Source organism: Panthera uncia (assembly GCF_023721935.1).
Source record: "Panthera uncia isolate 11264 chromosome B3 unlocalized genomic scaffold, Puncia_PCG_1.0 HiC_scaffold_1, whole genome shotgun sequence".
Taxonomy (NCBI): Eukaryota; Metazoa; Chordata; class Mammalia; order Carnivora; family Felidae; genus Panthera; species Panthera uncia.
In genome coordinates this window covers 135,797,592-135,822,199 of record NW_026057582.1, presented here as the reverse complement: position 1 = coordinate 135,822,199, position 24,608 = coordinate 135,797,592, and the positions used below count along the sequence as shown (strand labels likewise).

Below are 24,608 nucleotides of genomic sequence, written 5' to 3'. Positions count from 1 at the left end.
AACCTTGCTCCGCTCCCCTCCCCCGACGTGCCGCACGGCCCGTCTACCTCTGCCCGGAAGGGGGCAGGCCTTCCTTCTGTCAGCTTCCTGTAGCGTCAGATTAAATAATCAGTGCCTTTTTGTGGAGCGCGATCTCTGGGAAGAGATGTGAACGTCCAATTCTAAGCAGTTCCGTTAATCACAGAATTTCATCTCAATAAGCTATTCAGACACACTCCCAACACTTTGTAACTCTCTTAATAATAGCTAATATTTATTAAGCCCCTACCGTGTGCCAGGCACTGCGCTAAAGCATCTGCCAGACATTTCTTAATTTAAATATTGCAACAGTCTTAGAATCTGGAAAGGTAGGTGCTACTGTTTTTCCCATTAGTCAGATGGAGACACTGAGGCACGGGAGAGGAAAAATAGCTTGCTCCGCTGAGACCCAGAGAGCCTAGATTTGAATTTAGAGGGGCTCTCACCACAGTCCTTGTCCTTAACCAAGATACCTAACGGCCTTAGTGTATGTTAAGAGTCAGACCCCTAGTTGGTTTGTGCTTGTCAAACTCAGGGTGAATTTCAGGCACCTGCGGTTACAGGTTTTAAGGACTGTTCCTGAAAAGCACCCTTTACGAGGATCTTGTGTATCAGTCCCAGGAAGCTGCTCAAGCCCCCCCCCCCCCCCACACACACACACAGTGCTTCCACTGTTGACTGGATCTGAGGTCTCCTGGTCATCTACCTCGTGGAACATCCACGTACTACCTGTGGGCTAGGCCATTTGCATCCATGGGATCCTAGCCCTCAAGACCACCCTACATGTAAATTAGCTTCCATCACTCTCCGTCTGCCTTATGCTGCTGCATCGCTCTTTATGGCTCTCGTTACCATTTGACATGTGTTTATTGGTTTACTTATCTACATACCGTCTGTTGACTCCCCCTGGAATGTTCACTCCACAAGACTAGGGCTTTGTGCTGTACACAGTTGTATTTCTCGTCCCTGGAACAGTACCGGGCACATAGTAGACTCTTAATAAATGTCAGATGTGGTGAATGGGCTTATTACTGAGTTTTACTGATGAGGAAAGCAGAGCTCAGAGAACAAAGTCATGCAGCTAATGAGGCCCCCACAGTTGTCACCTGATACCCTTGAGCCCCAAAGTAGCTTTAATTTCCAGCTCCTTATCGGTCAAATACCTGGAGTATGACAGGCCAGTGCTTCTGCTGCTGTGACACCTTGGCTGTCTTGTGTGCTGGCAACTTTTGGCACATACGTCCCCCTCCCTGCAGCCCCCCCCACCCTAGCCCCATTACTCAAAGACTTTTCACTTTCCCATCTCATTCTTCATTGATTTATTAGCATAAGCCATTTTTAGCTCACTATTATAATGTATTAATTCCTCATGATTACAATCAGCATTAATTACGCTTAACCTTACAGTATCATACAGTGCCTGGCTGGAGGGGGGACTTCTGCCAGCAGGAGTCCGGATGCCCCTTCAAAAGATGCCCGTGGGCATTAACATGCTGAGTTGCAGCAGTGTGGTGTGCCTGCCCAAAGACTAGGGAAGGGGCTTTTAAGTCCCACAGATGTGCGTTCACATTGACGTTTCCACTTTCTAGGTGTGTGTGCCTGCCCCCCTGAACCACGGTCCTGATTTTCACCGTGTCACTGGGGGATACAACACAGCACCCCTACTTATTCCTCCCTCGGCCACATGATGTGGGGTGAGGGATCCCCGCATCAAGTGCTTCCTGTCCTGTTCTTTCAGATGAACACCTGGAAATACTTACTATATCACTTCCTCTGCACCTTCCCCTTCATGTATGGAAGCTAGGGAACTATGTGCATCCATCCGGCAGTCTGTAACACTGCCCTTTAACATTTATTGAGTCCCGGCTAAATTCGCGATTAGCTGAAAAATCAGGTGAAAGTTCATGGAAGCCAAAAAGAGTTATTAGCCAGTCTGTCAGTGGAGGCCCTCTTTTCTACCTCCAACAAGGCTCATGTCTTATTTGCACCATTAAGTACTCTTTCTTCGATCAGACACGAGAAGCATTGGTTAACTGTAATTCCCTAGCATGGAATGGGAGACTTTCAGACATGCAAACACTGCCGTTAGTTGGTCGTATTAAAATAAGAGGCTCTTGGGGCACCCAGGTGGCTCAGTCAGTTGTGCATTTGACTCCTGATTTTCTCTCAGGTCGTGATCTCTCATTGCATAGGTTCAAGCCCTGTGTCAGGCTCCATGCTGGCAGCACAGAGTCTGCCTGGGATTCTCTCTTTCTCTCTCTCTGCCCCTCCCCTGCTTGCTCGCACACACATGCGCATGCTCTCTCTCTCTCTCTCAAAATAAAAAGCTGTCGTATCAATAATTGGCACAGGGCTTAAAAGTGTGAACAACAAAGTTTTTGAGGTAACTCCCTACCGCTTATTTTTGTTTTTACTTTATTAGTATTATTATTAACATTTACGGAGCACTATGCCATGTGGTTGACATAAATACTTGCTTTAACCCTAACGACAGCCTGATGAGGCAGTGACTGGTGAGCCCAACTTTATTGATGAGGAAACAAATTCTTAGGGAGGTAAAGTGACCTGACTGATTTCATAGTAGTTAACAGAGAGCGGGAATATGCTTGGGACGTGGACGTTCTCGTCATCATCGTGAGCGCCGTTGTCTTTTCTCAGTCAAGAGGAATAACGAGATGGTGTCAGAAACAGCTCCCCCCCTCCTTTTTTAAAGCCTTATTCTTGGCTTGCAGAGAGTGAGGCTCAGTAGAAAGGAGCAATAGCAGTGACAGGGAGCCCTTGATCTTCAGATGGGCTGCAAGACTTTAGAGGAGGAAGTGACGAGGCGGGCAGGATGGGGAGGAAGGAGAGGGAGAGGCTAGTACAAGCAAGCGTTCGAGGTGGCGATGCAGTTGAGCTGGCTCCCAGTTCTCAAGTGCAGAATTTGACGGTCAAGGCTAGGGCACAGGTATGACAGGGATAGAAATGTACATTGTGCACTTGGGGAGTAACCTAAAAAGTCTTTTTACTCAACTGATGGTAGGAATGGCGGTTGGTAGATCATTAAGTAATGATGGGCTTTGAGCATCAAGATTACATTGTATGGGGCGCCTGGGTGGCTTAGTCAGTTAAGTGGCTGACTTCGGCTCCAGTCATGATCTCGCGGTCTATGAGTTCAAGCCCCACGTCAGTGTCTGTGCTGACAGCCCAGAGCCTGGAGCCTGCTTTGGATTCTGTGTCTCCCTCTCTCTCTGCCACTCCCCCATTCATGCTCTGTCTCTCTTGCTCTCAAAAATAAACATAGAAAATATTTTTAAAAAGATTAAATTGTACATGTTTGTAAATCAGGGCATACCTAAATAAAATTAGCGAGTGAATTTGAAGGAAACGCTGCCTACAGACCCAAGGTAAATGTCAAATATGCTCTCTTACTCTTCATATGGCTTTTTTAAGTTTTCTTAAAATGATAGATGGTGGCAGGTGTATGCGTACTGACCTTGGCAGGAGATGATCTTGGATTTGAATTCCAGCTTCACCATCTATAGCTGAAGGAGTATGGACAGGTTAATAAAATAGTTCTGAGTCTCTGTTTCTTTGTCCTTAAGATGGAGACATCATTGCAAGGTTGTAAGGGTTAAGTGACGCAATACCTATAAGTTGGGACAGTTCTTCGCCATAGTAGATACTCATCCAACAGTAGTTTGATTAACAAGAGACTACGTAGGGAAAGCACAGTCCAGGGCATGGGATATAGAGGATTCTCCATAAATAACATCTAGTTCGTGTGTGTGTGTGTGTGTGTGTGTGTGTGCATACATAACGTACATAATATCTATGGGTCACTCAGTCCACCTAGCAGAAACTTGAAAAAGACACGTGCCATATCTGAAATTGAAAACATTCCACATACAGACCCTCTGTGAACCCAGGTCAAGATGGGAATGATACCTGGGCTTATTAGAAGTAACCATTTAAAAAGTAAATGCCACTGGCTAGCTTAAGGATTCCACTGTGGTGACTTGGAAGAGCACCTTGTTTGGGACTCGTGAGTTCCTGCTCTGACAGGTGTTTTCCGGGCATGGGCTGCAGCAACACATCCCTTCAAATTCATGCCAACAGGAAGGAAGGACAGTGAACAAAGACCCTGATATTAATGCTTCCTTTAGTTCTCCTTGGAAGTTCTCTTGTTTACATTTATCATGTTAAACTGCAGTTGAAAAAAGAATTCGGCATTAAATTGACATCACGGAGACTTCCTGCCTTCAACAAAGATAACACATTAAACTTCCCCAGTAGATAGGTTTCCGAATCGTTGAGTGTAAAGTACATCACGTTTGGGTCCGTGAGCATGAGGAGAACAATACCACGTGTGTGCCTAACAAAAGTTCTTTACTATCTTAACACTTCCCTAGAGTCTTCTTCACCAGTGCCAGAGATGCTTCATCATTAATTCTGAACCATCTTTGATTAGCAGAGGCTTCTGACACTTCCAGTTTCTCTGCCGCAACTTCTCCTTCAGTTGGTTAATGCCCTTAAAATACCCACATCTGTACTACTGTGCCTTTAAAGGGCCTGCTATTTAAAGGCACCTTGGGAGGAATCCCCTGATTCACACATTTGCATATTAGGCCAACGTTAAGAGTGTGTTTGGGAAGTCAGCAGTTCCAGATAATATTGACAACCACCTCTTGGCCAGGATTGACATTATCCAGCTAAGGCTTCCTGTATACTGATCTTTTCCGTCCATCATTTTGCTTTGCCTAACTGCCGAGGTTAGCGACAGGATCGGCTGATTAACACTGGTGTTCGCCAACCCCACAAACACACGCATATTCTGAAACGGACGCTTGAAAAGAGGATGAATTTAAAATTCCATTATGAAACACTGTGGGGTTTTTAATAGAATGCTAACAAACAATATTGTTAGGCAATTAAAAAATAATAAAGCAACCTGCTTAAATAGCTGTAACCTCACAGGCTTGTAATTACACTGGCTGCCCTGGGAACGGACACTCAAGAGAACCAGGGGAAGTAAGCTGTTAACCGAGAGGATTTAAAATAGTCTAGGCTTACTACTGAGGTAGTGTGAGCATAACATCCTTGCATGTACTCACTTAGCAGGAGTCAGACTTGGCTTTTTTCTCTTCAGTCCCATCAGCATATCCACTGCATCCTTAGCTCCAGGGCTATTTCTGTGTATCTTCTGTCAAGCGCAGAAAAAACAAAAACAAAAACAAAAACAAAAACCAACCAAACAAAAGCAATTTCTGCCTACCTTGCCAGGTCTGAAAAAAAATCCTCTGATCCCTCTGTTGCCCTTGGGGCTGTTGGCATTTCATTTCCTCATCGTGCCACAGCGTAGCACGAGGTTACGGTTGACCTTATGTGAGACCGTGAAGCCCCAAAGAAATAACGTGACCGCTTCCTGATCGCACGCAGTTGTATTCACAGCAATGCCGGGGGTAAGAACCTGGATTGGAATTCAGGACCCTAGTGGCACCCATCTGTTGTTCTTACCTTCCATGACAAATCCGCTTCCCTGTTAGGACGGTTTGACTTTTTACAAGATCTTGATTTCCATTTTAATAATCCTAAGCCTTCCCTCGACTCTGCAAAGGAATTAAATTTAAATACGTAGCTTACATTTTATCTTGACATTTTCTTTAGAAGGCAGGAAAGAAAAAGGAAAACGGGGGCCAGATATTTAGTCTTCCTATCACGAGAGCAAGAGCCTTGCTTTCGCTGGAGCCCTTTGTTCGGATTCTCTCGGGAGGAGTGTAGGGCCAGAGGCTGCTTTGCAGGCCTCCAGGCTCTCTGGTTACCCCTGGAGACACCAGGAAAACTCTGCATCCAGTATTCCAAATCTCTGTGGGAAAGGTACTAGTGTCAGCATTAAGTGATATGGCTTAAAGATAGTCTTGTCAGTCTAATTGATCTTGAGTCATTGCCTTTCCTGTCAGAGCTGTCTGTCTCCTTACCCATAATCCTCATCACTTTGATAGCCTGTCAGGAATATGGGACTTGGCCCAGCCTTGCCTTCATCCAATAACATTATGAAATTGATACTGACACTTCCATTGGCACTAATTTCTCTAAGAGATTGGAGCCAGAGGACAAGTGGTTTAGCTTCATGGCCGTTAAGCTTTCCAAGTAGATCAAGATGGCCCGAGATTGATTGACCTGTACCCTGAGGAAAGGGGGTTGGGGGAGAAGGGAGGAGAGGGAGAAGAGGGAAGGGAAAATCATTGGCTGCATCATCATCATCAAGTGGTATTTATTGACTGCCCAAGAAGGACAATGTCTTCTATGGATATTTAGAAGATACATGCCAGCCCCTCCAAAGATTGCTTCATGGGGAATTTAGAAAATTATGGAAGCATGTTGGCTACACTGCCTACTTCTGGTATTGCCCCTTGGTGTCTAGAGTCCAAAACAGCAATTGATTCTACCCATGACTCTCTTTTCTCCACCCTCCACTTCCACACCCAGGAGGCCTAAGTTATTTTCTATTAGGGTGCCTGTCATTTTTCATCCAAAGCAATCCTGGGGCAACAGGTATAAACAAGAACTACTCTAGGAAAATGATGTTTGGTCACCCTCCTTTTAATAATTTCAAAAGAAGCATATGTAAACTGAACGAAGAGATACTTTGACAAGTTTTACTTCCTTACCGGAATCTCCTTTAGGTTAATGGATTCATGAGGAAACCAGGTTTTGAAGAGGGGGTTCCATGAAAATGAGAAGTTCTTATGAATTGGTAGGTTTAATAACGTTACCTGCTCTGGAAATCAGTATGAGAATAATACCTTAAAAGTGATTGCAGGAAGTCGCAAAGTTGGAGAAGAATACGCATTTTTAGATTAGGTGGTTACGTCTTAGGATTTTTTTCCTTTGTGCCAGTCTAGCTCATATGTCCATCTTTAGAAAAATAAACAACTCCCTCACTACTACTAGAATCTCCCTTATCTCCATCCACCTTACTACCTCTTTGTGGGGTATTTGGTTTGGGGGTTTAATATCCTCAATGTATTATACTTAAGTATATTATATATATAACCCATGGAGTAATTTCGTGAGATGGAGAAGGGGCGAAACTGTAAAGAAATGCAGACCGTTAAGTATTCTTACACACCTGTCCGATGAGCAATAAACTGGTGTTACTGTGTGTGTGAGTTCACGTGTGTTCTTGCTTAGGAGCGCGTCTGTGTGAGCACGCGTGGCATTTGCAGCACGTTTGTGACGGTCTGTTGGGGAGCGTGCCTGTGACATCATTGCCTTGCTGCCTGTGACTCAAGGGGCTTCTTAGAGACTTGCTAAGTGCTGGCCTGGCCAGGGGAGCCTCTGCCCCAGGATGGGGGCAGGTATGCAAACAGGAACAGGTACTACAGTATATAAAGCGTGCCGTACAAGGGAAGAGATCACAGAGCTGATACGATATTATTTGGATTGATTCTGGTATTGTATTTATGCTTTCACGTGCCGGAAATCAGTCGACCCTCCGCCCCCTTCTCCGTTCCTGCTGTAGCACTGTTCGAATGAAATGCTTGTGTCACCTTTACAGCTTGTCTGTGAAAGGGGTGAGTGAGCCAAGGGATTAATAGGGGTTGCCGAGGCTCTTGCCCAACCGCTGCCCAGGTGTGTGGGGAGCAGAGGCAATGGCCAAGGTTCAAGGTACCTTAGAGGTGACAGCCACCAAGTAAGCAGAGATAATGTCTGTGTTTGCTGGGATGAAAGGTGATGGACCTATAGGCTAGAGTGTTTGCTGGGTGGGGGTCCTTCTGAGGCTGACTTCCTCTCTGTCTCCTGTCCTGGCTCAGTGTCTCTCCCTTGTGCTGTCATACTGCTCTGGGCACACCTGTAACGTAATCCTCGCCACATCCTCTCTTGGTTTATCGCATGTCCCACCTGTAGACCTGCGGGCCTCTTCACGACCGGGGATGTGTCTTCTCTCCCTCCCTAGTCTCTAGCTCACAGCCCAGCACGCGAGACAGTATTTGATGAGCGTGCGGGTGAGAAGGCCGATTTGAAAGGTGTGGCATGAACCAGGAACTAAAATATGAGGGTCACTTTTTGAGGGTTGTGGAGTGGGCTTAGTGCTGCAGTTCCTGGGAAGGTGCCCTCGGAAGGCTAAATGCCTGTAGAGTGCATTCCTCGTTCACTCCAGCTAGTTTTCTCACCATCCCTTATGCCTGCCACTGCCTGGGGCTAAGGTGGGAGACCTGTGTTGAATTGTGTCCTGCAGAAAGATACGCTGATGTCTTGACACCTGATACTTGTGCAGTGACCTCATTTGGAAATAGTCTTTGCAGGTGTGGTCATGATGTACATTTATTTTTTTTATTTATTTTTTGGGGGGGAATGAAATGGCAGAATTTATTGGTGTTTACTGTACACACCTTCCAAAATACAAGGCTAGGTGTACACAGGCAGGCATTGCAGCACTGTTTAAGAAGGAAAAATATTCTGAATATTCATCAAGGGGAAAGTGGGTAAATTACATTTATAGGTCATGATGTACATTTAGATGTGATACTGGAGTAGAGTGGCCCTTAATCCAAGTTGACTAATGGCCTCAATAAAAATGGAAGAAACAGACACACACACACACACACGCACGCACGCACACACATCAAGGGCACGTGACCAGGGAGAGTGACACATCTATACACCAAGGAATGCTCAGGGGCTGCTGACCCCCAACAGAAGCTCAGAACAGGCAAGGAAGCATTCTGCTTGGAATCTCAGAGGGAGCATGGCCATGCTGACACTTGGATCTCGGACTTCTCACCTCCAGAACTGTCGGAGATTACATTTCCATTGTTTCAAGCCACTGAGCTTGTGGTATTTTGGTACAGCAGTGAAAGGAACCTAATATGCTTTGGGAGGCAGTGCCTACCGGTATCTGGGACAGCTCTCAGACAATGCATTATTTGAAGTTTGAGAGAGAGAGAGAGAGAGAGAGAGAGAAAGGAGCAGAGAGAGAGGGAGGGAGAGAATCCCAAGCAGGTATTTATTTTGAGAGAGAGAGAGACAGTGTGGAAGGAGCAGAGAGAGAGGGAGGGAGAGAGAATCCCAAGCAGGCTCTGCACTGTTAGCACAGAGCCCGATGTGGGTTCAGATTCATGAGCAGTGAGATCTTGACCTGAGCCTAAATCACGAGTTGGATGCTCAACCAACTGAGCCACCCAAGCACCATCGCAATGTATGTTTTCTTTTTTTCTTTTTTTTTTTTTAATTTTTTTTAATGCTTATTTATTTTTGAGACAGAGAGAGACAGAGCATGAATGGGGGAGGGTCAGAGAGAGGGAGACACAGAATCTGAAACGGACTCCAGGCTCTGAGCTGTCAGCACAGAGCCCGACGCGGGGCTCGAACTCACAGACCGCGAGATCGTGACCTGAGCCGAAGTCGGCTGCTTAACCGACTGAGCCACCCAGGCGCCCCCGCAATGTATGTTTTCTAATTGCCTGCTGTATTAAAGGCATTTTACTAGAGTCTCAGAAGAATTCAAAGATCTACAGGATAGGATTCTTGACCATTAGGGTTTTATGATCTAGAGATTTCAGGAGCTAAGGAGCTTGAATTTGGGATGAATGAGGAGATCAGTGTTGACCCCAGGACAGTCTGACTAGACAAGTTCAAATGTAGGGGTCAAATATAGATAGAATTTTCTCACAGTTTTTCAAGGACATGGTGTTTCTCGTGAACATTATAACACAAGCTAATGGCGTAACTAATTTCCAAAGGGAAATGTCATAGGACCACTCTGTGACTTATCTATGTTGGTACCCTTGCCATGGATGCCAGGTGGAGGGTTGCTGTTACAGGGCTCTGAGACCTGGACATACAGTCCTTTTGGAGACAACACTTGCCTTGACAGAGAGCTGGGCCTGGGTGATGTTCAACCAAGGTGGGCAGGGGCCAACCCCCGGTCGAGTGAGCAGTGGGTGAGAGACCACAGAAAGGCCAGGAAGCCCAGCCACAACAGCCCATCACCTCTACAAGGACAGGGCCTATTGTGAGACAGTGCAGGGTGTGGGACCCTCAGCAGATGATGTTGAGGGTCTGAACTCTGTGGATACCACCAGAGAACCCTGGTTTCTCACCTTGAGACTGCAGAGAAAACTGGGCATGTCTTGACGGGCCCTGGTGTCCCTTCCAAGGACGATCACAAGAATCTGCCTTCTGTGGGACAGTTTTTGCTGGACATTGATGGGGCTGACTTTGGGCCTTGCACTTCCTTTTCTGAGGCACACTTTCCCTTTGTCTGGGTTTATCATGTGTGGTAGCCCTGTCGTTTAGAAGTCACTCCTTGTCACTTTGAAATCATAGGTAAGGGATTCAGAGCCAAACTTCTGAAATCCCCAAACAACTTCCACAGAGATCCATTTGGTGGGGAGTCCCCACAGCTCCCAGAAATGCCATTTTGGGTCTTACTCCCAGATGGAGAACCACGCTTTACTTTTCTAGAGGAAGTAAGTTTGATGTGAACTCAAAAGAGCACTGGAGTAGGAGTCAGAGGAGCTGGAGTCAGAGTTCTCCCCTGACTCTGTGGTTGGTCAGTTTAACAACTCTGTGTCTCCATTTCTTCATCTGTGCAATAGGGGGTGTTGAGTATCTCAGGGAGTTGCTGTGGTGATTAAGTGAGTTCATGGAGAGGAAATCGCCTTGTGAGTGATAATGAGTCCTACAGAAATGAGGGGCTTCCATTGATACTAGATTATGGGTTTTAATGCACAAAATCATGGGACCCTCCTGTCTTTTTTCTGTTGTTGAGGTACAATTGACACATAACACTGTATTAATTTCTGGTGTGGAGCGTAATGATCGGATATTTGTATACACTGTGAAATGATCACCACAGTAAGCCTAGCTAACATCTGTCATGGGTCCCCCATTCTAAAAGGTTCTGTGATCTCATTCCTCTCCCTATTTGAGGCATCTAGGAGACCTTGTATCTTCCCAGTGAACATTTTCTAATAAGGAGAGAAATATCTTTTTAGTCTGTCATAAGGTAATTGGCTCTTTGTCAAGCCCAGGGGGAGCTGGGTACGAACACAGGATTCCCAAGCCTTGGGGTTGAGTTTACAAGCTCAGAATGGCCTGGAAGAATCGTTCGACTTCCATCCATAAATTTGACCTCATTTCAGTGTCTGAGATGTAGGGGTCTTGTTGTTCTGAAGTGTTTTCATTGTGGACCTCACCAATTTGAGGCCATGTCAATTACGCACCGTGAGGATATAGGGGAGTGATGAACAGTTTGGGCTCTGGAGTCTTACTGGTCCATTTAGAATCACGATGCTGTCACTCACTAGCTGTGTGTCTTGGGCAGACCCCTTGACTGCTCAGGCTCTGCTTGCAGGACCCACCTTATGCAGCCACCGTGAGCACTGAATGAGATCATATGACACGAAGCCCAGGACAGTGCCTGGTGGTCAGTCAGTGCTCATCAAGCATTAGCTATTCTGGAGAAAGAAGCCCGGTGTTCCGCAGGTGACAAGATGCTGTGGCATTTCTCCACATGTACTCAGAAGCATTATGAGGAGGGTTTCCTTCAGGCATACCCTGGGTGAGCTGTTGCCTGCAAAGGAGTGTGTGAGGCCCGTGCAGCTGTTGAGAGGCCCTCCGGGAAGCCCCCCATCAGCCAGCACCTGCAGGGCCTCTGTCTCTCCTGACCTTTCATCCACAGGGCAACCCTTGGGGTTTTAGGTACTGCATTTCCCACTCGTGAACGAGGTACACTCAGAGGCATATGGGCTTTAGCTCATACAAATTTGGCCCGTCACTCTCTTGGTCATGGTGTTGAACTAAGATGTTGCAGATTACGCAAAATAGTTCCCTTAGTGGAAAAAGTGATGTGAGTGTGGGAAGGGTGTGGAGACATCAGTGATCCCACATGCCAGCACCTGGTACAACATGCTCACAACGTACGATGTCTTCTTCCATTCGCCAAAAGTCCCCACGAGGCTGGGGGAAGAGCTCCGCATAATTCTTTGGGGGGAGGTGAGTGCCCCTATTTTGGGGTACACTGGCTAGTCCAAGTACAGTGGCTAAAGATGAATTGAGGAATGCTGAGACTTGAGCTGTAAGCTTTTTGTGGGGCCTTGGACCGAAGCACCAGCATTTTGTATTCCAGTTGTCTTACATATGCAACTGGGAGGTAATTATTCGCTTCCTGTTTATGCCTGGAATGTTCTGAAATGCTGTCTGTATAGTCTTTGGAGAAAGCTGATGATGTTTGCCTTCCCTCTAGGATGCATATTTCCTTGTTCTCGGGTCCCTTGCTGCCTGCCATTCTTCTGCCTGGATCTCCTACACAGGAGTTGTTCCTTCTAACCACAACGTGGTGCACAGGTTCCGGGTCTAAAGTTCTCTGGAAATGTCATAAGCTCCACTCCTAAATGAAGCCAGATTTCTTACAGATGGCTTCTCGATGGAATAAAGATTGGGAATGGGAGGGAGATTGTGCTTGATCCATTATCACTTGTCCCAATGTCAGAAAAACAATCCTAGAGGGTCAGGCAGCATGGTGCCACAAAATGAGCCCAAACTGTGAAGTCAGATAGATGTGGGTTTGTCTACCATTTATTAACTCTGTGACCTTGGACAAGGTCAAGCTCCTTGAGCTTCAGGTTCCTCAGTGGCATCCCTGGGATGACAGGATCTACCCCTAGGGTTGTGATGATTAACTGAGGTGAGGGAAGCCACTGTTCTTAGTTTCAGTCCTGCCTTCTCTTTCCTTAAATGTGTGCCCTTGGGCTGTTTGATCAGAAGCATCATTTTCAATCACCAATGAGAACCCCCAAGCTAGGGAAGCTAGGAGGCATGAACAGTACCTTTGGTTCCTATAAGAGGCTGGGAGGGAATTCAAGCCAGAGAATGGAGCTTATCTTTTGGGAAACGATTCAGGAAGGGGCACCAAGAAGTGAGGAGGGCATGGCTTCTTGGGCAGCCTAGAGGGCCTGTGAGCCCCTGAGGTCACGGGGGCTACGTCTGTCTGGAAGCTGGAGGAGACAGAGAGGGGAGGGAACACAGGAGCTGGCCCAGGAACAGACATTTGGTGACTTGTCTCCAGGTACGCTCTTGGGCACAGCCTGTGTTCACTTGGCCTCTGTCCCACATCTGCCAATAAAAATTAAAGAAATTGATTTTCTTTTGTTTGCCTCTGAGGACTAGGCTCTTTTTTATGAGACAGTAAATGGAATCCCTCTCTGAGCGTGGCTGGGTTTTTAATTGTGTTTGTTGTGCTCTCACTTTATTCCATTTTATGAGTTCCTGCTCCCAGATTTGTTGATGTGAAGCTCTCACTCACCAGGGACACATCAATATTTGATTTTTATCAGTAGGAAAAGGTTGAGGTTTTTAAAAAATCATTTTCTTAATTCAAAGGTTGGCTTGTTTGCTTCATTCTGACACATTGAAAACATGAGACCCATTCAGGGTTGTTTTCTTTTACTTCCCAAGTCAGATATGTGGTGGGGGAGTCTTCTTCCAACAGTGGAGGTCATGGTCTGGCTCCATGTGGAACCAGATTAGATTAGATTAGAGCTCAATTTTGGGACAGAGAGCTGGGAGGAGACATTTTAAAAGGAATTACATCGTTGAGGATGAAAGGAGCATCCTTTGCATGGGATACTTTTGTAAAGATTTGTTGAAGATGTTGTGAAGGAAAACATTCAAGTGACATTGTTAAATGTGGGGATGGTTTCATTTCTGTATTAGTCAGCATGAACTAGGTTATGCTGTGGTAACAAACAGCACCCCTGTCAATCTCAATGGTTTTGTGCGACAAAGCCGTATTTCTTACTTACACCACACATGCACCTGGTGTTGGCTGGAGCCTTCTGCTCTGTGTCTGCCTCACTCAGGGGCAGGAGTTGCCTGAGGCTCTGCCTCATGCTTCCACACTTGCCAAGGCAGGAAAAAGAGAAGGTGGCTGGTCACACACTGGATCTTAAAGCCTCCATGGGGAAGTGATGCATGTCACTTCTCACTTTTCATTAGCCAAAGAAAGCGATGGGGCATCACTTAACTTGAAGGGGTACAGAAAACTGCCTTCCTGCCAGCACCTAGAAATACTTGGTGAACAGCACTCATAACAGTCACTGTTGTAAGAGGGTTTTCTGAATTGGTGAGATTGCCTCCACCTTGGAAGTAAGTACAAAGATAAATGAAGGAATGTAGAAATGGATCCTGGGCCTAGGATTTTATAGTTGGGCCATAAATTTGGCCTTGACTGCCCAAAGTTATTTTATATGAGTTTGTACTGCCTTGAAGATATTTGGTGATCTATTTTTCGATTCCTTGGTTCAGATGTCCCAGCTTCTTTATATGGCCTCATGTATTTATACCAAGGTCTGCTTGCAAAAAATATTTCATGTCAGCAGTACTATTGAGAACATGGGTAGTTGGGTGGGAAGAGGAAGAACTTTGGAGATGAACAAGCATAGATTCAGATACAGGCTCCATCATTTCCTACACAGGCAATTTTTGGAAAGTGAATTATTAAGCTTACTTGGGGATCCGTGTTCTAGTTGGTCAGATGGGAGTAACAGTATATTTTGAGGGTCAGATGAAAAGAGAATAATTGTCACAATTACATCCTTGGGACTCTGAGTCATTCCTTTGGAAATTGGAGGAGAACCACTTCTGCATATTGGCTGAGCAAATGCCATTGTGTTGAATTGGTGGCTGGAATTTCTTGGGGACAATCTTCTGAGAATTGTTAATGCTTTGCAAGTTAGGGAGTTGGTGGAACAGAAAGATTTTAGTGACAAAGGCAGGACATTGGTGAAGTGATTCCAAAGAAGTCTTCCCCCTGATGAAAGGGGAAGTGAGTGTTTATGTGTTAACACATTACCAGGGACACTGTTGCTTTTCCCTGGCTCATTTTGTGCAACGTCCCCCCCATACCCTTTATCACTAAGGACCCTGACTCCTCAGAGGCTTCTGCAGGATGCCTTTTCCCTACAGACCTCATGGCAACTTGGCACCCCCCAGTTCCTCTGCGATGGGGCCTCCACTCACCTGGGTCAGAGTTCACTCTACCACAGTGAAATTCCATCTCATGTTTTCATCAGAGACCTTTGCTTTCTGGGGGAACCCAACCCCACATTGGAATCAACCACTTAATGAAAATCTGAGCTACTCCATTTTGGCCCCCTTTTTTTTTCCCATTGAAGGAGCAGAAAGTGAAAGAGAAAGACTCTGTAAGGACAGCTCGGACCATCCTGCTGGGCACAACACCTGCCTGGGCCATCAAGCTTTCTCTAATTATCCAGTGGTTCTATTATGGCATGGTTGGAAGCACAAAACCCACTATAGATCTAAAAGAAAAAGAAAGGAGGCACTAGTTTGGGGAAAAAAATTATGTGATGGGAATGTCTGAGCAGACCTGTATTCCTTCCTGGCTCTCTCTCAAAAGCTGGAACTTAACAGCCTGCAAGCCTGTCTCTCTTCCTTTTTGTTAGTGCGGCATAACAAAATAATTGTGTACTGCATTAGGATTAGTGCAGCAGAGAGGCCTGTCACAGGTACTAGACGTGTGTGTGTGTGTGTGTGTGTGTGTGTGTGTGTGTGTGTGTGTGTTGGGAGACTTTGGAAGACAGCAAGCTTGACTCCTCCTCCTGACCTGCCGTAGTCTTTGGTGGCTTCTGGACAGATGAGATTCCCCCCCATTACTCGCTCTCCTTTATGTCTGCATACATTGTTCTCTGTGGTTATTAAGGTGAGAAGAAATGCTTTTTCTGCTCAGGGGCCCCAGGTCTGTGGGTTTTCCCCTGAGGCAAGTGATGTGAGAAGTGGCCAGAGCTGGTGAGAGAAATCAGTTCCTAGAATGAATGCAGGTGCCCCATCAGTGGATCTCAACCTGGGGCAGTTCTGTCATCCTGCGGGGTGTCAGGAAATATATTGTGTGTTGGGTGGGGAGACTGGCTTTCTTAACATTTATTTTTTTAAACACTTTTTTTTAATGTTTTCATTTATTTTTGAGAGAGTGTGTGAACAGAGAAGGGACAGAGAGAGAGAGAGAGAGAGAGAGAGAGAGAGAGAGAGAGAGAAAGAGAAACAGAATCTGAAAGAGGCTCCAGGCTCTTAACTGTCAGCATAGAGCCCAATGCGGGGCTTGAACTCGGGAACTGTGAGATCATGACCTGAGCCAAAGTTGGGTGCTCAACCGACAGCCACCCAGGTGCCCCTAATTTTCCATTAGAGCAGTTTTAGGTTCATAGCAAGATTGGGTGGGAGGTACAGAGAGTTCCTGTGTCCCTCCCCTCCCCTTCCCCACCATGCATAGCCTCCCTCACTCCCAGTGCCCGGGTACATTTGTTACCACTGATGAATCTGATACTGGCTTTTAATGCCCAGGTCCACAGAGGCCACATGTCCAGCCGTATCCAGGGCAGCCCTGTCCCAAAGAAAGGACTTGCCTCACTCAGCACCGGCTGCAGCCGTGCTGGGCACTGTGCTGGACGCTGGTGCAGGTGGGCAGGAGCAAGCTACAGGGGTGTCCTCTTACGTTCTTTGAAGTGATGGGTCTCTGCACTCTTTATTGGCTTTTATTTTAAGGACTGTGGTTTATGGAGGAGCAGAGGTGAGTAAGAGGGCCTCAGGGACCGGACAGCGGTCTGACGGCACAGTGCTCTTTTTGATGTGGATGTAGCAGAATACAAGCGTTCAGCAGCTCTGGGACACGGAGCTTGTGATGAATTACCCGTAATCTATCTTCCTGAGTCTAATGAGGTGATTCACTCTTGTCCCCATTCTCAAGGATCAAGAGGAACCTCTTTAAAAAGGGTCTCAGGGACCTGCAATTGAAGGCAAATGGTCACGAGGAGGATAATGTACCAGAATTGACCAAGTGTCCCTTTGAACAAACCATTTCGCCCACAGTCTGCACTTTCGGGGAGGCAGCGCCACGTAATGGTCATGCGCACAGGCTCTGGGCAGACTGGTGGTTTGTATCCCAGCATCACCTTGGGCAGGGCACGGCTCTATGCCTCAGTGCTTCCATCTGTAAAATGGGGAAAATGGTGGTACTGACTTCACAGAAGCATTATAAAGTGAAAGGAGTTGCATTTACAGAGCCTGATGCATAGAATGCACACAATAATAAAAATTATTATGACAATTACGGTATCTCTAATTTACTCCTCAGCCCGCTGTAATTGAATGTTTTCTTCCTGTCACTCCTCTGTGGGAACTGCTGTCATTAAGGCCACCTTCGTGTTGTCACGTACAGTGGCCTATATTCGTTCTTCACCCTACTTGGCCTTAGTATGTGATGCTCTTGAACTTGTAGGAATTCTCCTCCTTTAACTTCTAAGACAGTGTCCTTTACTGATTCTCTTCTGCTTTTCTGGCTGTTTCTTCTCATGTTCCTTTCCCTGCTCCCCTTCCTCTGCCTGCATTTTAAGTATTAGGGCTTCGACGTTTGCTTTATTCTTAGATTTCTGTGAAGTCTTCCTGGGTGACCCCATCCCTTCCCGTGGCTTAGGAGCCTGTAGCAGGACCCTTCTCCTCCCCATGGCGCTTACCTATCCCTTTGAGATCCTAGAATAACGTTGAGAAAGCAGAGACTGTTTTGGATTACAGGCTTTGGAACGTTTTGTTGACCACTCGCTGTCCATTGACTCCCGGAGACAGATTCAAAGAAACAGTAAAAGGCTCACGTCCCAACGTTCTGTCTTCTCCAGACTCCTCCTGATGTGGTGTCCTGCCTCCATGTCACTATAACAACCCACATTCCATGATGCTGAGAACAGAAGGGGGTGAGGTGGGGGGGTGGGGGGGCTTCTGTTATTTGGTCTTTTTGGAACTGTATCTTCTATTCCTTCTTTTCCCATCTGTACCTTTGTCTTGCCGAAGTGTCCCCTCCTGCTGCTTCCCAGGATAGGGGGAGGCGAATGTCTACACACCTGCAAATACCTTTCTTTTGCTTTCTACAATGAGTGAATAAACTTTTAGGGGTAGAGTTTTGTCTGAAAACTTGTCCGTCAAAATTTTGAAGGAATTGCACAGGGAAGCCACAGTGGGTTGTAATGGAGAATTGCATTGTCTTCCTGATTTCTGTTCCTTTCGAAATGGGACCCTTCCCTCCCTCCTACAAGCTCTTAGCGTCTTCTCTCAAGATGCTGGCATTTCATAACTTTGTGCCTTGATGCATGTGTGTGTGTGTGTGTGTGTGTGTGTGTGTGTGTGTGTGTGTGAGGGGGGTGCATGTGCTTACACCATATGCACATAGGCATGTATTAATTGTGCTGGAAACTGAGTAGACAGATCATTTGGAGAAATTTTTCTCTATTTTTCTTAATCCTTTCTTTAATCTTTTTATTCTCTCTCCTTCCCTCTCCCTACCCTACCTTTCTTTTAATTAGATATCGAGTCTCTGGATGGAGTCTTTAATTTTATCTTTTCCTTTCTATTTCCCTCTTCTTTCTTTTTTGTTTGAGTTTCTGGAAAATTTCCTTGGCTGTCTCTTCCACTGTTCTTTGACTTTCGAGTTCTAATGGTCATAATTCTCAGGAACTTTTTCTTAGCCTTAAATTGTTCACGTTTTAAATATCCTCTTGATTTATGGGTGTGATACCTTCATTGGTCTCTCTGAGGACATTAGTGATTTAGAAAAAAAGTCTTCTGCTCCCTGCATTGCCTCCGTCTCCTGTTGGTCCCTGATTATCTGTTTGTCTTGCACTCTTTCTTTCATGCTGCAGCTTTGCCTAAGTGTCTGGTGATCCTGGGCTATTTTCTCATATTTAGGAATCAAGGATTAGAAAGCACTTACACACACAGATGGGCCTTGTCAACTATTAGCCTTCACTGTGGCATGATCACAAAGTAAGCATGGCTTCATTGGGAGACCGCCACATGTAAACAGCTAGGTGTTTTTGTTTTGTTTTGTTTTTTGTTTGTTTGTTTTGAGGCATTTGGTTTCTGCAGAGAAGCATCCCCTGAATCTCCTACAGAAGAGACTAGGAGTAGGGTAGATGGCAGGCATGGTCATTCTTGGTTTCTGTCTTCTAGGAGCAAGAAGAAGGGGGCCAGTCCTTCCCCGGAGCCCTTCCAGTTAATTTTCTCCAGGAAGAAACCACTAGACTGGGAGCACGGTGATGGCCTGGGTACCTTGTTCCAGCCCTGAGCCTTACCCCAGCCTTCTGGGCGACCCTGTCCCTTCAAGTACTAGGCCACCCCGCAGAGCTGAGCTTCCGTAAATATTCCCCCTGCAGCCCCTGTAAGCGAGCTTTCCTCATTTTACATTGCATCTTCCAAAACACTGAAATATCTTATTTCTTCTCATCTCCCCTCTTCTTGCTCTTTGTGTACAAATATTTCTTTAATTTTTCTTTCTTCTTTCTTTTTTTTTAATATTTTAGAGACATTTGGGGTGGGAGGAGTGGTAAAAACCCGTGCTCTGCTTTCACTGATGAATTAGAATCACGATGAAGTTTTTCAAAGTTTACAAGGTGTTTTCAGGCACTGGCCTCTCTGGTTGCAGGGCAAGTGATTATCGCCACTCATTGCTGCTTTTCCACACGGTCTCCAAACACCATCAGGCATTTGTCATGGATTGGAATAAGCCTGTCTGTGCCGACAGAGTAGAATTCAGGGTCCCCAGCTTGCATTTACTAGTCTCCCTTTTAGTTCTGCCTCATTGGTGCTTCCCCTCTCTATTTGATGGGAAATATTCTCCCCATAAACTTCAGTAGATGTAATGGATTTCTGCCGTGGAAATATTGTTCAAGTCGCAAAACCAAATCACAGCAGGCACTTTGTCTTGGGACCACGTGTCTTGCAAAGCAGCCATTTCAAACACTAGTTGTATGAAGCCACAGTCACAGCTAATGCACTTTACCCGGGTTCTGTTTGTATGTATGGGAGAACCTCACCACCAGACAGAACCATTGCTCTGCCAAGATGGCGGCAATAATTATCTCTGTAAATAACCCGACTTACTGGGTTTCTTCTTTGGGTTAGAAAATTGTGGAGTCGGGGTTGGTGAAGACACGAATGATGTTCCTTGAAGCCACTGGGGCAGGGTGGATCCTTCAAGAGTGGGATACTGACCCAGTTGCCTGAAGGCTATCAGTGATGCAGACAAATTACTGTCCCTTTGAAAACTGGCTCAGGCTCCCTCTGGGCTCATACCGGGCTTATTTCCCCGTGGACTGAGAGAGGTAGAGGTGATAGAGTCCAGCGAAAGCTACATACGTTCCTGTAGGATTCCAAGGGCCACTCTGGAAAGGCTCTCAGCCTCCAAGGCTCTAAGTAGAGGCTCCAGATCCTGGCCGTGCCAGGGACTCACACAGAAGCTCTTTAGATCTTGATGCCCAGGTCTGTCCCCTGACCAACTGAATCAAAATCTGGAGGTGGGACCCAGCATCAATAGTTTTTAAAGCTCCTGGGGCACCTGGGTGGCTCAGTCAGTTAAGTGTCCGACTTCGGCTCAGGTCATGATCTCGCGGTTCATGAGTTCGAGCCCTGCATCGGGCTCTGTGCTGACAGCTCAGAGCCTGGAGCCTGCTTCAGATTCTGTCTCCCTCTCTCTCTGCCTCTGCCCTTCTCACAGTCTGTCTCTTTCTCAAAAATAAATAACAAAACATGAAAAAAATTAAAAAATAGTTTTTGAAGCTCCTGAAGGGAGGAGGAGCAGGGTGCAAGTTCCTGCTGTGTAAAAAAAAATTTTTCAGCCCATTGTTCCTACATAAGCCAAAAACTCATGTAAAATTTGCATTATTTTGAACTAATTTGGATTTGGAGGAAGTACAAATAATTCATGTCCTAGTCACTTTGATACACTCTTATTTTGCAGCTGTTTCCATGGTGTGTGATAGGGTGGATGTTTCTCTCAAGAAAGAGAATGCAGAGGTGGTTCTTTGAATGCAGACTCCAGAGCGTTTGGGGAATACTCTTGCAGTGGATTTTACTCTTATGGAAATGTGGTGGCCAAAATCATGAAAGGGTCTGTGGGCAGGGCCAGGCATTGGCCAGACATGACCTCATCAGAGTCCTGTGTCTCTCTTGGTGTGTGCAGGCCCCGTGGCTGTCATCAGCGGCGAGGAGGACTCAGCCAGCCCGCTGCACCACATCAACCATGGCATCACCACACCCTCATCGTTGGACGCTGGGCCAGACACGGTGGTCATCGGTATGACCCGGATCCCGGTCATTGAGAACCCCCAGTACTTCCGTCAGGGACACAACTGCCACAAGCCAGACACGTGTGAGTACTGGAGTAGAATGTTGTCCCTTCTGGGGAGGGCAGGAGAGGGGCATGGCAACAGACCACCTAGCTGGGGTTCTGGAACCTTCCGAGGTGACCTGCCACCTGCTAACCTCCCACTCTCTAAGAGACCCTCCCTGTTTGTCTCAAAACTTGAAAAAAATAGCCTCATCAGGGGGTCTCCGTTGGGGCAGAGGGGGCTCAGGATGAGAAGTAGCCCAGAAGCAGGAGCCCCAGCCCCACATGGAGAGGTGCTCCCAGTAAGGCAGGGGGCAAAGACCAGGCTGGTCTTCTCTACAGACCTGGCCTCTGCATTTAGGAAGTGTAACCTGACTCTGTCCAGACAACAGCCCCTGAGGCTATCAGACCCTCCACCCCAGCCTCCTCCATGAGAGGGCAAGGGAATGAAGGGTGGTGGGCACCTTTTGAATGGAAACATCTCTCTAGCTGCCCCTCCAGTGCCCCGAAGTGCGCACTTTCTGAGCATCTGATCCTGGTCCCAGCACTTGGACACCTCACCTCCCTCTGCAAGATGTCTCATTCCGATCAGAGGACTCAGGGCACCTGTTTCCTCCTCGTTTCTTACTTGCTGTTGGTTCCAGCCCCTCTCTTTGTGTTCCTGCTGAGTTCTGCTAGGGCCTCTCCCAGCTCCCAGGGCCTCTCCCAGCTTCCGGAGCCTCCGTGGCTTGGACCTTCCAGCCAGCAGTTCTTCCCTTCCCCGTGTCCCACGGTCAGTGTAGGGCTGGCAACCCCAACGCATAGCCTCCCCTGCTCCTGCCCTCAAGAAATGGTCGGCTAGTTCAGGAGAGACAGCAGAGGCCCCTGGAGATTGCCTGAGAGCTGGAAGGGATGGAAAGACTGGGTTATGGTAAGGCCTCATCTTCCGACAGGAAAACTGAGATACGGGGAGGCTGCGAGTTCCCTTCCCCGTCCCCAGGCTTGTGCCGTAGGTTCTCTTCTTCTGTCCGCGGGGCTCAGGGTTTGGCCACGGAAGAGGCACCTCGAGTCTTGCTCTTCCAAGAGCTGTACTCGGGCCACACTGTAGCTCACGGAACTCTTGCTGCTCCCGCTGGTCCGTCCTACGGCAGAGTGGGCATTCAGCTGTCTCACTGACCTTTGCTTCTGTTTTTCTGGTTCCAATTTTTAGAGAGAGGATTACCACAGTGGGAGGTTCTGGGCTCGAGTCAGAATGAGATCATCATGTGCCTTCCAACCTTGGGTGTCCTCCAGAATTGGTCTCTGTGTTTATCGGACGCCCACCCCCGTCAGTGTCAGAGGAAGGATATCTGGGTTCCGGACCAGGGCAAGGGAAGAAAAATACCTGTGTGTCAGACAAATAGTGGGGGAACACAGTGCTAAGAATGGTTCTGCTCTGGCTAAAGGTCTTGCCTCTGGTCAGGTTCATCTTGGACTGGCCTGAGTGTGGCTGGAAGGAAAGGCTTTCTGGGGTGGTAGCATGGAGTCCAAGCCAGGTCTAGAGTTGACGCTGTGAGCTTTTCAGAGCCATGCTAGCATTTGAACAGAACTTAGGCCTTGCTGTATTGAATACACAATTGATTCTCGTTATTTACAGTAGCTATGTTCCAACAGAGTCACCATGAACACTGAATTAGCGGCTGCTGAGCCCTTGCTCCTAGGAGACATCCAGGGTTAGGTTCCTGTGAGCATCTGGTCACAGCGTTTTTATCAACTAATCAATACATAACCTGTTTTATGTGTGCTTCTGTCTAAAGACGCCTATTTAATAGATATCCCTGGTTCATTAGCATTGAACTTAGAGTCAGCAGCACTATGACTCATGCCTGAAGGACGCTTTTCTAGCACCCGGATCTTACCTAACACACCTGTTGCTTCCGTAAGGCACACACACCACAGCCTTCTTGCTCATTGGAATGTTAGAAAGTCAGTGCTATGCTTGGGGCCATTGTATCCAGTGAAATCACCCACAAAAAGCACACATGCAGAAAATGGCACTAAAGGGACTACAGAAGGGACGCTCATTTACAGTAGGAGAGCTGAAATAAGAAGGTAGCACGTCACGTGGAAATGTGCACGTCGGGTGACTCGGATTTCTCGCCACTGCTTGCCTGTTTACGAATGACCATAAAAGCGCCCAAGAGTATGGGTTTTGGGGTGACGCTTACATTTTAGCAAGTGGGCGACTTTGTAAATCCGAAATCCATGAATAACGAGGGTGGAATTTCTGGGCTCCTGGCGTTCTAATCTCTGGGTCGCGTGAGCTCCTGATACCAGCTTCCCAGGACGACTGCCGGGTGGGGATGCATCTGGCACGTGGGAAGGAGGTTTCCCCTGGGCCATCAGATTAAGTGCAAGCCGTGGAGAGAGCTATGGGATCGGAGTGTCCTTTGATATGGGGATCCAGTCCCAGCCAAGGAGCTATCGCAGTATGAAATGGTGTAGAGGAAAAGCCTTCCTTCCTAATCTCTGCATTTGTGATTCAAAGCGGACTGTTGAAGGATCCAGGCAGTACGTCCCTGTAAACAAGAAGGGGTCAGTGGAGGTGGAGGGGAAGCAGGTTTATGGATGAAGACTGGAAGGAATAAGGGAACAAGCCATACCTCCAGTGAAGGAAATCACAAGCTGCCTTCGGGTTGTTAAAACCCTCCAATACTAAGGGAAGTGTCCTTTTCGGGGAAGCGGCATATTTTGTCCTGTCGGTAGACCGCGGATGGCTCCCAACTGTTCTCGGAAAACATGGATGGCAACAACAAGGGGTGCGCAGGAGCCTCGTAATGGGACTTGGCTAGCCCCGCCTCTGTGAGTCCCGGCTGATTCACACTGACGGGGAGAGGCAGTGCCCGGCCCGCCTCTCAGCTGAGATTTGCCAGCCAAGAGGCAGCAGGTCTCTGATGACAAAGGCTTTATCGGTTGAGAAAAGTGACTCCGCGGCACATCTCCATGTGCGGTGAGACACTGTCATAAATAATTAAAACCACATGTGCCTTGGCACATCAAGAAGCAGAGAACATTCGTGACTCTGCAGACGGGGCTGGGGTCACTCCTTTCGGGGAAGGAGAATGGCAAGGCACAGCGTATTAAGGGAGGAAAAGATCTCCTATCATCTCCTGGGGGCTCTCCCATCGATTCCCTCCCACGTCCCATGGGAGATGTGCAACGTGGGGAGAGATTGCAGGGACTCGTACACCTGCCTTGAGACACTGTTTCCCCCGGTTTCCCAGTGATGGATGTCGCACAGAAGCACCTTTCTTTCCGCAACATGTGTTTACCATAAATGGTGGGACCTTTTTGACCAGAGAGGTCAGGATGCTTCTCCCGTCCCCTCCTTTCCCTCTATCTGTCTTTCAGTCTGGTCCCTGGCAGTTTTCCTAGCCTGTCAGGGCTGCAGGGACGTTTGGGGATCGCCTCATACCTT

At 47.2% G+C, this 24,608-nt stretch overlaps 1 protein-coding gene across 1 annotated transcript in view; it reads left to right on the top strand.

Moving 5' to 3' along the window:
- Window positions 1–24,608, top strand: part of NTRK3 (neurotrophic receptor tyrosine kinase 3) — a 281,699-nt gene that overhangs the window by 207,773 nt on the left and 49,318 nt on the right. Inside the window, exon 12 of the mRNA XM_049614067.1 lies at window positions 21,026–21,214. Within this exon, the coding sequence (XP_049470024.1) occupies window positions 21,026–21,214 (189 nt within the window). The remainder of the gene's footprint in view (window positions 1–21,025; window positions 21,215–24,608) is intronic.